At 33.5% G+C, this 17,750-nt stretch overlaps 1 protein-coding gene across 1 annotated transcript in view; it reads left to right on the top strand.

Moving 5' to 3' along the window:
• Positions 1–17,750, top strand: part of LRP1B (LDL receptor related protein 1B) — a 1,678,044-nt gene that overhangs the window by 1,389,019 nt on the left and 271,275 nt on the right. The window contains exons 56-58 of the mRNA XM_065928990.1: positions 4,372–4,555; positions 8,809–8,894; positions 17,251–17,373. Of these exons, the coding sequence (XP_065785062.1) occupies positions 4,372–4,555; positions 8,809–8,894; positions 17,251–17,373 (393 nt within the window). The remainder of the gene's footprint in view (positions 1–4,371; positions 4,556–8,808; positions 8,895–17,250; positions 17,374–17,750) is intronic.

The raw sequence follows: 17,750 nt of genomic DNA, 5'->3' as shown, positions 1-17,750 counted from the left end.
ACAAGACAGATGAGACAGGACAGTTCCTAATAAGATGAGTAGGTATCAGATAATTAATTTTGGTAGTATATATTTTCAAACCTGATGAAGCAGGAAAAATATTATTGGTGATTTATGTACAATCAATGCAGAAATGTTTCCCCCCAAATCAGGAAATGTGTTATAAAATTATAAGAGGCAATGGCTAAAATTTTGTCATGTTATAAATAATAATCCATTTCTATTTACTCATTTCTATTCATTCATCTACTTAAATGTCTAAAATTTAAATTTCAAAGTAGATTTATTTTTTTATCCTATGTATATTTTTAATCTATCATAACAATATTGTGGTAAAATTTTAAAAATATAGAATATGAAATGGTCACCCTTTGGCATAATGTCAAAAGTAAGGATTAATATTTTTTAATCGCTACATGTAGAGAGTGCTGACTGCTTAGAGATCCCATATGTGGAAAACTACTACTTTTGGTAGAACTAGTTCTCACTCAGAAAGTCATGTTAAATTACACTATTTTATTTACTTTATAAGATTCCTCATAGTGAAATAATTGTTTATTGATACCTTTAAAATATCAGTATTCTCTGTTTGGCTTCTCTGAAGGAGTCATAGAATGAAGTGAGAATTTGAGTTAAAATAGACAAAAATTATTTTAAAAGTCAATGTATTTGATACTTGATAAAATTGCTGTGTATATGCTCTCTAATATAAACACATGCCAAGCTAATGTAATGGATAAAATAAAATATCTACTGAGGGAAGCAAAACCAGTTAAAAAATGAGAGGTAGGAGGGAGGTTCAAGAGGGAGGGGACATATGTAGAGCTATGATTCATCCATGTTGATGTGTGGCAGAAACCAACACAATATGGTAGTTATCTTTCAATTAAATATAAATAGATTAAGAAAAAAGAATATAACTGAGAATAATAAATGAGAAACTTAAGCAAATATTCAAAGCAAATATTTTATATATTGTGTTTATATATATGTATATACATACATATATATGTGTGTGTGTGTATATATATATACATATATATATATATGTTATTATTTATGCTATATCCTGGAAAAGGGGATGGCTACCCAGTCCAGTATTCTTGCCTAAAGAAGCCCATGAACAAAGGGAAATGGTGGGCTACAGTCCATGAGTCACAAAGAGTCAGACACAACTGAGCGACTAAGCACAATCACACTTTTATGTTATATATGTAATTTTAATATGTGTCTGTAGTATGTTATATTTCTGACAGCTAATTTATAGGAGATTGAACAAAAAATCTTATTTACAAAATACTTCTCTATTTTGGGAAAAAATGTTAGCTGATAGATTTCTCTTTTTACAGAGAATGGGGAAAACTATACCGTAAACTACTTCTCATTACAGTATCAGCAAAACAGGACAAGTCCTACTCCAAATTATGCAATAAAATGAAAATTGCTTATAAAAGCAAAATTTATACCTTCTGGACTATGAATAATTTGCACATTTGCTGTAAAACAAATACAATCGATCCAACTATTCAAAATGGAATAATAACACTTAACTAAAAAGCAAGAATCTCATTTTGATGGAAGGGTAACTTACCATGAGAAAATAAATGTACTTTAGGGAGATAAATGAATTTTAATGTATACAAGATAATCAGTATTTTCAAATATCACTTAAAAAGCTGAAAAGAAATTTTTCTGAATGTTATAGGAAAGTTTTGGACAGCTATATTTGTTTCTAGTAATATGTTTCTCTAAAAAATTAATATAAAAAAACAATCTGAAATAGTTCTTAATTATGAGGAATATTAACTTGACATTGTATGTGCCTCACTTTCATAAAGATTATCTTTTTAATGAAAGTGAAACTTTTTAAACCATTCTTTTTTAGTTAAATATAGATGAATCTTTAATCTTTTATCTTTGAGGACAAAAATGATTATTATTAATTTTTCATTCAATTTATGAAAGTTATGTTAGTAGAATTTCTCTTAAATGCCTTTTAATTATTTGGGGGTAAAAATGATTTTGGTAAAACAAGGTTAATGAAGTGGAGAGGAAATTATCTTTTTATTTGAGAGAATAGCATTAAGACATGTATATTATCATATGCTAAATAGATCGCCAGTCTAGTTCTGATGCATGAGACAGGGTGCTCAGGGCTGGTGCACTGGGATGACCCAGAGGGATGGGATGGGGAGGGAGGTGGGAGGGGGGTTCAGGATGGGGAACACATGTACACCCATGGCTGATTCATGTCAGTGTATGGCAAAGACCACTACAACGTTGTAAAGTAACTAGCCTCTAATTAAAATAAACAAATTAATTTTAAAAAATCTCTTTCAATAAACACTTTAAAAAAAAGCTTGCTCTTAAATATAATTTCATTTGTTTACAGAAATGTCCGTTACTCTTGATAACTTTTACAAATTTTACCTTCAAGATATTAGTTTTCCATAAATACTTTTTTATCCAAACCAGCTAGTTAGTATGGTAGTTCTATAACCTGACATTAGCCATTCAAAGTAATTTTCCAAAACCCTTTTAGAATAGGGACACTATTTGTCTCTTTATAGATTACTCTTTTGAGAGGAATGTAATGCATTGCATAACATGTTGTTTCACTTTTCCTGAAGTGCCCCTTGAATTCAACTCTATCCCGTGTCTGCCTATGTGTATTCTGGCTTCCACATGATCACATGATCTAATTTCCAGTTGTTTCAGTGATATCTTTTTGCAAACTGTCAATTTCTTTTTGAAAATTTTGTTTTTTTAATTACATAAAATATACAACTTAGAATTTACCATTTTAACTATTTGTAATTATACTTCAGTGACATTTCACATCTCTCTCTCACACACACACTCTCTTTTTTATTTTGGACATAGCATAAGCACCAATTCCCCTGACTTCCTTATCTGGTGGTAGGATGAGTCTTCTCAAGGAAAGTAATACTCACAAGCCATGATCTGATGAGGAGAATTTGGGAAATTATGTTGTGGCTTTTGCTTTGATTTGCTGGCTTGCTAATGGATTCTGGAGATTACAAAAAATCCTCTGTAATGGTTTAGAATTATTAGATAAATATCAGCATAAATATTGAAGATAAATGTGCCAAGGGGTTAAAGAGATTCGTTTTTATGTAAAAGGACTTGGAAACATTATTCATTTATCTCTTGAGCACTTTCAGGTGAAGTTGATGCTCCTTCTCCACATAATGAACACCATTTTTTGTACTTTGAAATTCCACCCCTTAATTATTTGGCTGCTGATTTTTTAATAGTAATCACACACCTCTCTCTCTAATATTTTGCAAATAGATACATAGGTTCAAATGTTTATAATGAATACTGGCTTTTCTTAACAATTTAGAGTTCCTATTTCACGCTCCTATTCGGTAGTCACAGGTTCTTTATTCAAAGGCTATAGGATAGTCTTAAGGTTAATATGGTCATAATCGTATGACCAATTATAAGTTCATTTTATGTAATTATGATTCCCATATGCTACTTGGCAGGTGCTGAATATACAAGTGAAAGACCAATCATAGCCCCTCATTATTTTCAGGAATGCAAAGCCATACATTGCATGACATTGTACTGAGAACTGATATGCCAGTTAGGAAGTATTACATGATCATCAGAGGGTTGTATAGAACATGATAGAGTTACCAAGAAAAAATATCTGATGATGCACATTGATTTAATTATAGTGAAGAAACTATGTGAATTTTATTATTTCTCCTGGCAACAACATGTTTGGTAAAGGAATCAGACCCTGCCAATATATATTAATTGAGCCTTAATATTTGTTAAAAATTACAGCAAGAGCAAGCTCTCCAACTGACTTTACATAATTTCATCTTTGTGCATCTAGGTTCCTCATGGGTTAACTAGTAATAGTGTCTACATCATAGATTTCTGTTAAGACTCTAATGAAGTTAAACATATGTGGCAGTATTAGTAACCTTTAAGCTCCATAGAAGGGTTAATCCTTATGGTTGTTAAAACAGCCTTCTAAAAGTTCAATATAGTGCAAAAAAAAAAAAAGAAAGAAAGAAAGAAACAGAAGAATTTGATGATTTAGTTTTTCTTTGCCATTCTCTAGTCACCATGGTTTGCTGATTGACGCCAGTTAACTTTTGTAATCTTGTCAATCTCAGAAGGTCAAAGAAGATATTAGGGAGGATGCTTTTTAAACTTAAACTGTACACCATATATGTAATTCCGATTAAAGTTTAATTGCTGCAGGATAGAAAAACTTGGCATTATCTATTCTTCAGTGATTTTCTTGCTTGAATCATGCTAAATGGATATCCAATAGGAAGGGACAATGACAATGGTATAAATTGATTATGCTCATTTTTCATTCTCCAGTGCAAATGCTGGCCTGGATTTCAACTGAAGGATGATGGTAAAACATGTGTAGACATTGACGAATGCTCTTTGGGCTTTCCGTGTAGCCAGCAATGCATCAATACATATGGAACCTACAAGTGCCTCTGTACAGATGGATATGAAATACAACCTGATAACCCAAATGGCTGCAAGTCACTCTCAGGTATTGAATTGAACTTGTCCACTGATCCAGCCTCAGTTATACGTATGAATCCTTGATTTCATAGCTATTCTTATGGAATTCATTCCTCCTTGATGTTGCTAATAAGTCAAAATTCTCCTATACTTACCTTGATTGGGAATCCATTGCTCTGATTTTGTGTGTTGTCCACACACCGCTCAGCTTGTAATACCATTACAGTTTGGTCTTGTGAATCATTAAGTGCTTTGTAGATTTTGAGAACAAGTGAAAAACTATCTCTAGTACTGCTTTCTGCTGTGTAGCAAGCTCTTGGGAGTAGGTTTGGCCAGAACTATTAAAGAACCTGTTGTGACAGTGTCCTAATAATTTTTTTCCTTCTTCTTATACCACCCACAAACCCTCATATATGTGTGCCAAGGAGAAAATACATCAGTAAGAATAATGATAACAGTTATATTGATGACAACAATAGAAATAAGTCATCCATGTGAGACTATGTGAATTCTTCCAGTGATTAGACAAGTATTAAACATGTTTATTTCCAGTAGTGTGTTAAACTTTGTAAATTAGAAAATTCAATAAAACATGACCTATAACTTAAAACAAACTATGATTCATCAAGTGATAAAACAATGTTTATTAAAATGATGCAAAATAGTACATAATAATAACCTAAAATGGGCAAAAAATGGTGTTTAATTGTCTCTATTCCTCTTACTTTGATAATGAGTATAATGAATCAAATAGCATTGCCAGTTTCTCATATACATTTATGTTGATGACAACATTTAAAGAAATAGATGTTTTCTCATCTACTTTTATCAAATAAATAACAGTATAGAAATTAAAACGTTAGTTTTTAACTGATTACAATTTTGCACATATGGAGAAAACAATAACTCCTTTAAATTTTTCATTCCACTGTTACTTATCCTTGGAGTTTTCACCTTTGAAGAAATTTGCAAATATTTGAAGCCCATTGTTTTATTTGCCAGGATACTGTTTTGTTTTTATTTTCTGCCAACTCACTGCTTACTATATTGTTCATTTACTGACACTGAGCAAGAAAAAGAGATGAAATCCAAAAACTAGTCAATATTTCCATTACTTTAAACTTTTCACAAAGGATTGTGTAGAAGTGATGAATGCTGATCATTTTTAGTTTGGGTCTTGTTACATTGTGTATCCATAGTATAGTTGTTTTCCACTAGTAACAATAAATAGAAACTAGTAATAATTTTGATAGAAAAATAAGTGTCCTTGAATCATAAATCTTTTGCTAAACAGAGGATAGATATTTTTCCCAGAATTTATTGAGGTGTAATTGACATGTTGTATAAATTTCAAGGTATATTATGTGTTGATTTGATACACTTATATATTGCCATATTATTACTACGGTAGTATTATTAATAGTTAACATCTCCATCACTTCACATAATTACCATTTTTTGTGTGTGGTTAGAACATTTGGGATCTTAGTAAATTTCAAGTCTTAGCAACTTTCAAATATATATGTGATCATAATATGATGCATCAGCGCCCCAGAACTTATTCATCTTCTAACTGAAAGTTTGTACTCTTTAGTGACATAATCTCATTTCCCCCACCCTTCAAATCTTGGTAATTGCCATTCTACTCTTCCTATGAGTTTGGCTTTTTTAGATTCCTTATATAAGTGATATCATTGAGGATCTGTCTTCTGCTGTCTGATTTGTTTTACTTAGCACAATTCAAGCACCGTCCATGTTGTCTCAAGTGCCAGGGCAGGATTTTATTGCTTCTCACAGCTGAATAGATCCCATTTACCTGTCGATGGACACTTAGGTTGTCTCCATGTCTTGGTTATTGTGAATAATGCATAATAGATACGAGAGTGCAGATATATCTTTGACATCCTGTTTCACTTCCTTTGGAAATGTAACCAGAAATAAGATTGCTGGATGACAGTTCTATTATTGATTTTTTTGAGCAAACTTCATATTGTTTTCTGTTGTGTGTGTTAGTCACTCCATTGTGTCCAACTCTTTGCGACCCCGTGGACTGTAGCCTGTCAGGCTCCTCTGTCCGTGGAATTCTCAGGGCAAGAATACTGGGTTGCCATTCCCTTCCCAACCCAGGGATCAAACCCAGGTCTCCTACATTACATGCAGATTCTATACTGAAGAGCCCCTAGGGAAGCCTGTTTTCTTTAGTGGTTACACCAATTTACATTCCAACCAATAGAGCACAAGGCTTATCTTTTCTTCAATCACTGCCAACACTTACCTCTTGTCATTTTGATGACATTCCAACAGGTGTGAGGTGATGTTTATCCCTGGTCTTGATTTGCATTTCCCTGATGATTAGTGCTGTTGAGCCCTTTTCTTGTGCCTGTTGGCCATCTGTATGTCTTCTTTGAAAAACTATCTATTCAGTTCTGCCCATTTTTAAATTAGATTGCTTATTTTTTGTTATGGATATGTTTGAGGTTTTTTTGTTTTTTGTTTTTTTATATTAACCTCTTTTCAGATATATAATTTGCAAGTATTTTCCCTTATTCCATAGGTTTCCTTTCCATTATGTTGATTGCTCCTTTTGCTTTGCAGAAGCTTTTTTGTTTGATGTAGTCCCACTTTTGCTTTTGTTGCTTGTGTTTTTAGTGTCATAGGCAAAAAATCATTGCCAGGGCCAGTGTAAAGATTTTTCTCTGTTTTTCTCTAGAAGTTTCAGGATTTGGGGTCTTACATTTAAGTTGTAAAGAACAGAACTGCCTAAGTGTTGTGGTAGAACATGATGTTTTAATTTTGCATTTATATTGATGGGATGGCAGGACACTTTTAACTTAAGAGCCAACTCTTCTGAGTAGGCTTTTTAGTCTCAATTTAACCTCAACAGAAAGACTGGGATGAATAGAGTTGCTGCCATATGCCATATGCTGCCATATATATATATATATATATATATATATACATACACACACATATGTATATATAGATGTATATTTATTTATTTATATATAAATAAATATATATATATATATATATATACTGTAAAACTAAAGGATACAAGGAAAGTAATACATTTGAACAGAAATTAACAGGACAATAACTCTATAACAATGAATGATTTAAAATAAAATCTTTATAAAATTAAAGTGATTACCTTTTTCATTGTTTTTTGTAATATATGCTGACATTAAATTTACTCACCAGGAAACTAAGTATATAAAGCATCTTAGAAGCAAAGATGTTTAAAAAGAGTTTTATCTTTATATATAGGAATCATGGTTAGATTATTTTTATTATATTTCCTATATTCTATAACAAATATGATATTAAAGCATGTTGAACAAATAAGAAGGATATAGACTCCTACTTAAAAGAAGTCCCCAGACACATGGAAAAAGTTCATATAGGCAGTGAAACTCTTGGAAGTTATTCTGAGAGCATAATCTGCTTATATGATTATCAGGAGAGAATTTTCAGATGTATTCTGGCCTAGAGAATTCCATCTGGACTGTGTAGTCCATGGGGTCACAAAAAGTTGGATGCAACTGAGTGACTTTCACTTTCACTTTTCAGTAGTAGGAATGTTTAGCTTTATATAGATTTCTAAGACAGGTGAAGACTATACTTCTCAGAATTTCATTTAAAAATAAGATTTTTGTCCCCCTCCATCACCCCTTTCCCCCAGTAACCATAGGTTTGTTTTCTATATGTGTGCCTCTATTTCTGTTTTGCCACTAAGTTCATTTGTATCATATGAGAAATTAGGTTTGAGATATACACACACTACTATATTAAAAAACAGATAACTAATAGGGACCTATTGCACAGGAAGGTCTACTCAATATTCTGTGTTGACCTATATGGAAAAGAATCTTAAAAAAAAATAGATATATGTATATATATAACTGATTCACTTTGCTGTATATCTGAAACTAAGACAAAATTGTAAATCAACTGTATTCCAATTTAAAAAGAATGACAAAAAGCAAGATTTCAGCAGTAGATATTTTCCACTAATTTCAAATAAATTAGATAATTTAATATTAAAGAAACTTGAGGGAAGGAGAGGGATTTGGAATTGTCTGGATTTTCTGTACTGCACAGGTATCTGTGTTCTTTTCATATTATTATCACCAGAGGAGCTCAGTATGAATTTTTTAACCATTAATTTGCCAGAGGGCCCTGCATTTGAAGGTGAACTGCCAGAGTAACTAAACTGAAACTAAGCCGAGTTGGAAACCAAAACTACTAAAAGTCTAACTTGTTTTTTGTCTTGATATTTAGATGAAGAGCCTTTTCTAATTCTTGCTGATCATCATGAGATAAGGAAAATTAGCACTGATGGCTCCAACTACACACTTTTAAAACAGGTATGACATTTCCATGATAATTTGCTAATATTTAATATGGCCACTCCAGATATACTTAGAGCTGTAGCAATACCTCATAATTAGAATTTTTGAAGCATGTATGCCTATAAGATTACCATAAACTTTGTTTTGTTTGAATTGTCAAGGTCCTCCAACTTGTAATATCACACCATATCAAGGAAAGTATAAGATGCAAAATATAATTAATGCAAGGAAAAAACTATCTTAAAATATCTAAAATACTATCTTAAGAGTAGCTAAAGAAGGTATAAAATTCTTTTTTAAGGTATTTTGTGTGTTAACCAAGTTGTCCCCACCCCCATCTTTGAGATTTAAAAATAAACATCTTTTCCAGAATTTTGTTTCTGTTCACAGAACTAAGGAATAACATGGGATTGATGATACTAGCCTTTAAAATCTGGAATTAGCAAAGGAGCAAAAGTATGATTGTAATCCAGTTATGGTTAAAAGTTTATGAGATGCATATATTTAGCCTTACCATTGTCATCCCTCAACCGATCTACTTTGAGAATCTGAACTGCTGATCTATTGTGATGCTTAAGTTCTATTGTCAGTATTTATTTATATATACTATTTGAGATGAAAAGGAATTATTTTCACTTATGACAGAATAGAAATGTGAATTGCTTACCTCAACCTTTTTTTTCCCCGCTCTCAATCTACAGTGAAAATAGCATAAAATCAAATCATTAAACTAGACTGATTATTACATGGGCTAGAGAAATATCATAGTTAATTTTAGCCTATCTTTAATTGTCAGGAAAAGTAGCTTCTTTGGAAAGATTGGGCTTGTATCTGTCCTGCTGCAAGCTTATCTTTGCTCCAAAATGTGCAGTAGTGACATGACTATGTGTTAGCACTGTCTAGAACAAGTGTGCCAAAAGTAAGGATATTTCATGTTCTCATAGTATGTTTATGCCTGCATGAGGTGTTAGGTGATAAAGGTCACTCGTGTATCATTTTTTCAACAGCATAAAAAATGCTTAATTAAATATATTTTTTTCACTGTCTCATGGGTACTTCCATTCCTATTGTTAGAGTTTCATCCATACTGCTTAGGAATTTAGTCTTAACTTTAAGTGCAAATATTTGTTAGCAAGTGTGATGTTGGCTATTCCAAAAAGAGTTGAATTTGCCAGCTTCTCTCAAAGTCACAGATTGAAAATGAAATTTTCACATGAAAATCCAAATTTCTGGCTACTCATCAAAATATGGGACAGTGTAGCATTGCTGGGCTCACATCTCTGACCAGGCACAATCCCAGGTGAGGGGGCAGCTGCCACTTTGATATAAAGCACATGCTCTCAATTCACCAGTGTCCTCAAACTTTCCATGTGCATACATGTATACTTGTCTTATTCAGGAATGTCTGTGAGGTTTAGACTCTTGCTCTTAAGCTTGGAGGACTTCTCTGCCTCTTGTCTTTAATTCTGCCTTAAGGTTAAATCTCTTTAACCTTAAGAGATTAGGTAGAATATAAAATACTTACATGTTCTTTGTAAAAACTAAAATCTATTTAAAGTATAAGAATTAGATAACTATTTCTTTAAGAGATGAGTAATATCCATAGGTATTAAGTTTATGTAGCTGCTTTAAACTAGAAACATTTTTATTTCCCCAATGTTTTCTACATTATCTAGCTTATTTCTTCTGCATGCTCAGTCGCTTCAGTTATGTCCCACTCTTTGTGACTCTATGAACTGGAGCCCGCCAGGCTCCTCCATCCATGGGATTCTCCAGGCAAGAATACTGGAGTGGGTTGCCGTGCCCTCCTCTAGGCAATCGTCCCAACCCAGGGATCAAACCCTCATCTCCTGCATTGCAGTTGGATTCTTTACTGCTGAGCCACCATAACATTTTAAACTTATATGAAACTTACAAAATATTGAAAATTATCTTTTTATCTTAAGAGTATATCCCCATACCCTCTGTAAGCATTTCTATACCTTCAAGGTTAGGTGTGCAAACTATTAAATTTCTTGTATTGTCTCAGGAATTGACATTTCTCTTATATTGACATGTTTATATATTCTATTTGCAGTATTTTTGTTTGTGTTCAGCATTTCCTCTTTTTAGACTCTCTCTCAAAAGAAGAAAAATTCTCTATTTAGAATACTCCATTTTAAGCTTAGACGAAAACCACAAATTTAACTAATTCAGTAAAAGTATTGATTGTCATCATGAAAGAACTGTAAAAGAGCTTCAGTGGCTGCTCCTTGCTTTATTTTCCAACCCTGTTACTTGAGACATTTCTGCTGCTATCTTTTTTTTAAATTATTTTTCATATTTTGGTTAATATGTTATCAGATTTTTCTTAATGGAGCAAATTATTTTTTCTGTCTGCATTATCTACATTCATCTTGTACAACCAGACCATTTTAATGCACACATTCTTTTAGTGTTTAACTTACTGGTGATATAATATTAGACTGTTGCCAACCAGAGATCAAATTGCCAACATCCACTGGATCATTGTAAAAACAGGAGAGTTCCAGAAAACATCTATTTCTGCTTTATTGACTATGCCAAAGCCTTTGACTGTGTAAATCACAATAAAGTGTGGAAAATTCTACAAGAGATGGGAATACCAGGCCACCTGACCTGCCTCTGGAGAAACCTGTATGCAGGTCAGGAACAGTTAGAACTGGACATGGAACAACAGACTGGTTCTAAATAGGAAAAGGAGTACATCAAGGTTGTATATTGTCACCCTGCTTATTTAAATTATATGCAGAGTATATCATCAGACATGCTGGGCTGGATGAAGCACAGACTGGAATCAAGATTGCCGGGAGAAATATCAATAACCTCAGATATGTAGACGACACCACCCTTATGGCAGAAAGTGAAGAAGAACTAGAGCCTCTTGATGAGAGTGGAGAAAGAGGAGAGTGAAAAAGTTGGCTTAAAGTTCAACATTCAGAAAACTAAAATCATGGCATCCAGTCCCATCACTTCATGGTGAATAGATGGGGAGACAGTGGAAACAGTGGCTGACTTTATCTTGGGGGGCTCCAAAACCACTGCAGATGGTGATTGCAGCCATGAAATTAAAAGACACTCCTTGGCAGGAAAGTTATGACCAACCTAGGCAGTATATTAAAAAGCAGAGACATTACTTTGACAACAAAAGTCTGTATAGTCAAGGCTATGGTTTTTCCAGTGGTCATGATGGATGTGAGAGTTAGACTTTAAAGAAAGCTGAGCGCCAAAGAATTGATGCTTTGAACTATGGTGTTGGAGAAGACTCTTGGGAGTCCCTTGGACTGCAAGGAGATCCAACCAGTCCATCCTAAAGGAGATCAGTCCTGGGTGTTTATTGGAAGGACTGGTGTTGAAGCTGAAACTCCAATACTTTGGCCACCTGATGCGAAGCGTTGACTCATTTGAAGAGACCCTGATGCTGGGAAAGATAGAGGGTAGAAGGAGAAGGGGAGGGATGAGAGGATGAGATGGTTGGATGGCCTCACCGACTCAATGGACATGAGTTTGGGGAGGCTTCAGGTGTTGGTGATGGACAGGGAGGCCTGGCGTGTTGCAGTTCATGGGATCGCAGAGTCGTATGCGACTGAGTGACTGAACTGAACTAAACTGAATCACTGGTACTTAGTTCAGACAATTAGTGTAGTTTATGGAAATAAAGAGGATATGAGGAAGATAAAGAAATCCATGTGGACCCTGGACACCTGTGTCTTTGGAGAGTGTTTGTTAGGGGTGACCACTGAGTAAGGATGTAAAGACCCAAGATATTAAGGACAAGCCTTAAAGTTTTGACTGTGTGTTGCTTGAAATATACCATTTTGTTAGGAAATTTGTTTTTAACCACAATTTCATCATAGCATTATAGAAAGTTTCAAGGAGTTCTAGGAAGTAAAACCATTTTTTTTTTCTCAAAGATTGTTCTACATATATAGGCTGAAGTAGAAAATATCAGTAATTGTCCCTCCACATTTTCTCCCAGTCAAAATAAATGAAAAGACAACAGCCTTGCCTTAATTAATTGGGAATTTTGTGCATAGTTAATTAGGAAGAATAATTTACTCTAATACTTTAAATTTTACTCTAATACCTTAATTTTATTGAATACAAGAAAGAGAACAAGTTCTCTTTACTGTATTAGTAACAATCTCATGAAACTTTATAGCATAAAATTATAACAACTGGTAGAACATTTTTACCCTATATATTCTAAAGTATAGCTATAGCTAAGATAGATATAACTTAAATTCATACAGCACATTTAGAAAATGTAAATGGATTTTAGAAATGAAAATTAATCAAGTAGCTTTCCAATATGTAATCCAATTCAATTCTAGCAGTGCCTTTCATTCCAGTAAAATTGTATCAAGAAACAAAACACAATTTCCTAAATTAATCATCTTGAATCAAATGGTGCAAATCTCAATGACAGAAATAAAAGAAGCAAGTAGTATTTTGATGAAACCGGTTTTCAGCTCTGAAACCACAGGGATGACTCTAGCTTTTTGACATTATTTTGACCATGCCTTTGGCTGTTTTCATGTTTCTTGCATATGATTCTGCAAGAAGAGTTTTGCACTGTTTTCTGCAGAGATTAAGAGTAAAGCTGTAGGAAAATGACTAGTTTGTCTTGATAGATGTGTCAGAATTATAAGCTTCAATTCCTCTGCATCCACGGATTTAATTTATTATAGTTGACTTGTTAAATTTGGAACTGGATTTTCATTATCTAAATTGATTATTGTAAAGAATGGAATAGGGTTATTCTGCCAAGAATGGAGATTGTGGGTAACTCTTGGCTAAAGTGAGAGAGAAGTTTCTGTCCATATCCTTCTTGAAGAGTTCTAATTTATCTATCTGTATTGCCAGGCCATCACAAAACCCTAACCCATAACTTATTCTTTCAATGAAAAATGCTTTTAAACAGAAAGAAGATCATAGACTACTATTGAATTTATTAAGTGCTCTACAGAACTTGGAATATATTCAATTTATGTTTTAGAATCTTGATTGATTTTGCATAGATAACTTCTTAGGTTGAATGCTTATTTGTATTTAGTTAGGGAGTCTTCCAAATTTTAGTGTGCAAATGAATATTTAATGAATCTTTTGAATCTGAGACTGAATGTTAGTTGCATTTTTTTAGCGTTTATAATCATTCTTGATTAGCGATGTCATCTGAAATAAGTATTTGTATTTATGCATTTGGGCATAGCAGGGTTAGGCTATTTTTGGGTTAACTTTATAATCTGGAACTGAAGAAAAAGATTGCTTCTTTTAAGACAAATAAAAGCATAAGATTTGAGCCTATGATTTTCAACACCATCACTCCAAGAATTTAGCCTGGCTACGAGAAGAAAAAAATCACTTTTTGCCAAAACCTGCTCTGAGTTCCATACATAGGCCATTTTTAGTCTTGGAGGCCACTGGAAAGAAATAAAATCTGAATAGCAAAAATTTATCCTTGGCCAGAGTTTTATTTTAAAAAGTGTGTATCTCTGATGCAGTGTTATTATAAAATTCTGAATTTTGAGAATCAATGTGGAAACTGAACTCAGATTTAGGAATTAACCACCCTTCCCCAAGGAATTCCCAAGTGGTTAAAGTGGGAATCTAACTGCCAATTCAAGAGTTGCAGGAGGTGCAGGTTCAATAGCTGGTCAGGCAGATCCCCTGAAGGAGGAAATGGCATCCAACTCCAGTACTCTTGCCAGAATAATCCTGTGAACAGAGCCTGATGGGCTACAGTCCATGGGGTCGAAAAGAGTTGGACAGACTGAGCAACTGAGCACACATCCTTTACCAAACCAAATCGATCCAAACCACAAGAAAACAAAACAAAACAACAACAACAAAAAACAATTGTCTTGGGGATGCTAATCCTTACTTATAGGACTGTAAGTACTTATAAGCGACCCTTAAACTAATTTGTGACTTTAATGACAATTTCAGAGTAAATATTGATGTAAAAATCTTACATCAGATATAAAGATATGGCAAATATCTCTAGGGCTTTGCCAAGTGTCTGTAATGTCAATTAATTTTTAATATATAAGAGTTTATATATTAATAAAATAATATTCAACGCTCAAAGTAAGTTAACATGATTGAAATCTTGATTCAAGTTTTGTTAGCCCATTGGGATGGTAAATCATTGAGCCTTAACCGTAGGTCAGAATTAAACCAACCCCTGGAGTTGCTTGTATATTTTTGAGATTAATCCTTTGTCTGTTTCTTCATTTGCTATTATTTTCTCCCATTCTGAAGGCTTTCTTTTCACCTTGCTAATAGTTTCCTTTGTTGAGCAAAAGCTTTTAAGTTTAGTTAGATCCCATTTGTTTATTTTTGCTTTTATTTCCAATATTCTGGGAGGTGGGTCATAGAGGATCTTGCTGTGATTTATGTCAGAGAGTGTTTTGCCTATGTTCTCCTCTAGGAGTTTTATAGTTTCTGGTCTTACATTTAGATCTTTAATCCATTTTGAGTTTATTTTTGTGTATGGTGTTAGAAAGTGTTCTAGTTTCTCAATTCCAGAAAAATAAATGACCCAATCAAAAAATGGGCCAAAGAACTAAACAGACATTTCTCCAAAGAAGACATACAGATGGCTAACAGACACAGTAAAAGATGCTCCACATCACTCATTATCAGAGAAATGCAAATCAAAACCACTATTAGGTACCATTACACGCCAGTCAGCATGGCTGCTATCCAAAAGTCTACAAGCAATAAATGCTGGAGAGGGTGTGGAGGAAAGGGAACCCTCTTACACTGTTGGTGGGAATGCAAACTAGTACAGCCGCTATGGAAAACCGTGTGGAGATTCCTTAAAAAACTGGAAAAAGAACTGCCATATGACCCAGCAATCCCACTCCTGGGCATACACACCAAGGAAACCAGATCTCAAAGAGACACGTGTACCCCAATGTTCATCGCAGCACTGTTTATAATAGCCAGGACATGGAAGCAACCTAGATGCCCATCAGCAGATGAATGGATAAGGAAGCTGTGGTACATATACACCATGGAATATTACTCAGCCATTAAAAAGAACTCATTTGAATCAGTTCTAATGAGATGGATGAAACTGGAGCCCATTATACAGAGTGAAGTAAGCCAGAAAGATAAAGAACATTACAGTATACTAACACATATATATGGAATTTAAAAAGATGGTAACGATAACCCTATATGCAAAACAGAAAAAGAGACACAGATGTATAGAACAGACTTTTGGACTCTGTGAGAGAAGGCGAGGGTGGGATGTTCTGAGAGAATAGCATTGAAACAAGTATACTATCAAGGATGAAACGGATCACCAGCCCAGGCTGGATGCATGAGACAAGTGCTCAGGGCTGGTGACTGGGATGACCCAGAGGGATGGGATGGGGAGGGAGGTGGGAGGGGGGATCAGGATGGGGAACACATGTAAAAAATCCATGGCTGATTCATGTCAATGTATGGCAAAAACCACTACAATATTGTAAAGCAATTATCCTCCAACTAATAAAAATAAATGGGAAAAATAAATAAATAAACCAACCCCTGGGCAATCATTTGAACAGCTCGACAGCTAAGAAGATTCTCAGATCCTAGTGAATAATTCTCAAATCAAATCAGTGAAACAGCCAAAGGAGCTGGGTTATCCAAAAATCCAGCTGAATTCACGCTCAATTTTGTTACCTGCTAAAAAATGTCTAACTGTGCGTCTAAAAGGAAGGATTTCCTCACATTTCTACCATGTGGAATAAAAAGATGTTAACCAAGTTCCTCTTTGGTTAAATATTCACTAAAGTTTTAACTTTTACATTTGAATGTGGCACTGTATTGCCTAACAGGCTGCTTGAAACATGAGAAAAACAGAGAATGTTAGTATGTTGTTGAACCAAAGGCTTTTGGGGAAAGTAAACTTTTTAAATCTTCTTTTCTGACTTTCATCAGATAGCTAGCAAAAGCTCATCTTAAATTATTGGGGATCGTCTGCCTTTTCAATTTAGATATATGCTCATAATAGCATCAAATTAACATTAACCAAAAATGAAAATTTTTTCCTTTATTTCTCCAAAAGAAAAATTTTCCCATATTATTGACTATTTACTTAAACTGTTTTCTTTAAACACTCCAATATTTTCCTATTTGGAAATATGCTCAAATAAACTATGCAACATCTTATGTGTATGATATAGAGAAAATGTAAACATATGATGCTTTTAAGAAGAATTGGTCACACATGTATTTTATTGTAAACCTGTAACTATTTAGATTCAAAGGGAAATATTGATTCTTATGAATTCCTAAAACATTTTAAGAAGATTTCTGTTAACTATTATTCAGATATATTCTTTTTTATTTTTAGGGATTAAACAATGTTATTGGTATAGACTTTGATTACAGAGAAGAATTTATCTATTGGATTGATTCCAGTCGACCCAATGGCAGTCGCATAAATAGAATGTGTTTAAATGGAAGTGATATTAAGGTACCTGGATATTACAATGATGAGATAATTCAATATTGTATTGGCATGGTTAAATTGAATAGAAAATGTTATTTGATGGTAATGGCATGACTCGCAGAATGTATTAGGTTGGTTTGAATTTCACATTTGTACAGTGTAAGTTAATGTATACTTTAAATATGAAATTGGAGATTCTTATCCATGTTTCATTATAACATGATTGCTATAAGATAAAAATCAAATTGAGTAAATAAAATCTGAAAACTTATATTCACAACTCTATAAAATGTGATGAATACTTTGAGCTTGAATGATTAGTGCCTGAGATTTAATTGTGTTGATTTACTAAAAGAAAATATTGAGTTAGAGTATTTGTAATTGAAAAAAATAATTATTAG

The sequence above is a fragment of the Muntiacus reevesi genome, chromosome 3, assembly GCF_963930625.1.
Source record: "Muntiacus reevesi chromosome 3, mMunRee1.1, whole genome shotgun sequence".
NCBI lineage: Eukaryota > Metazoa > Chordata > Mammalia > Artiodactyla > Cervidae > Muntiacus > Muntiacus reevesi.
This window is presented reverse-complemented; position numbering and strand designations above follow the sequence as displayed.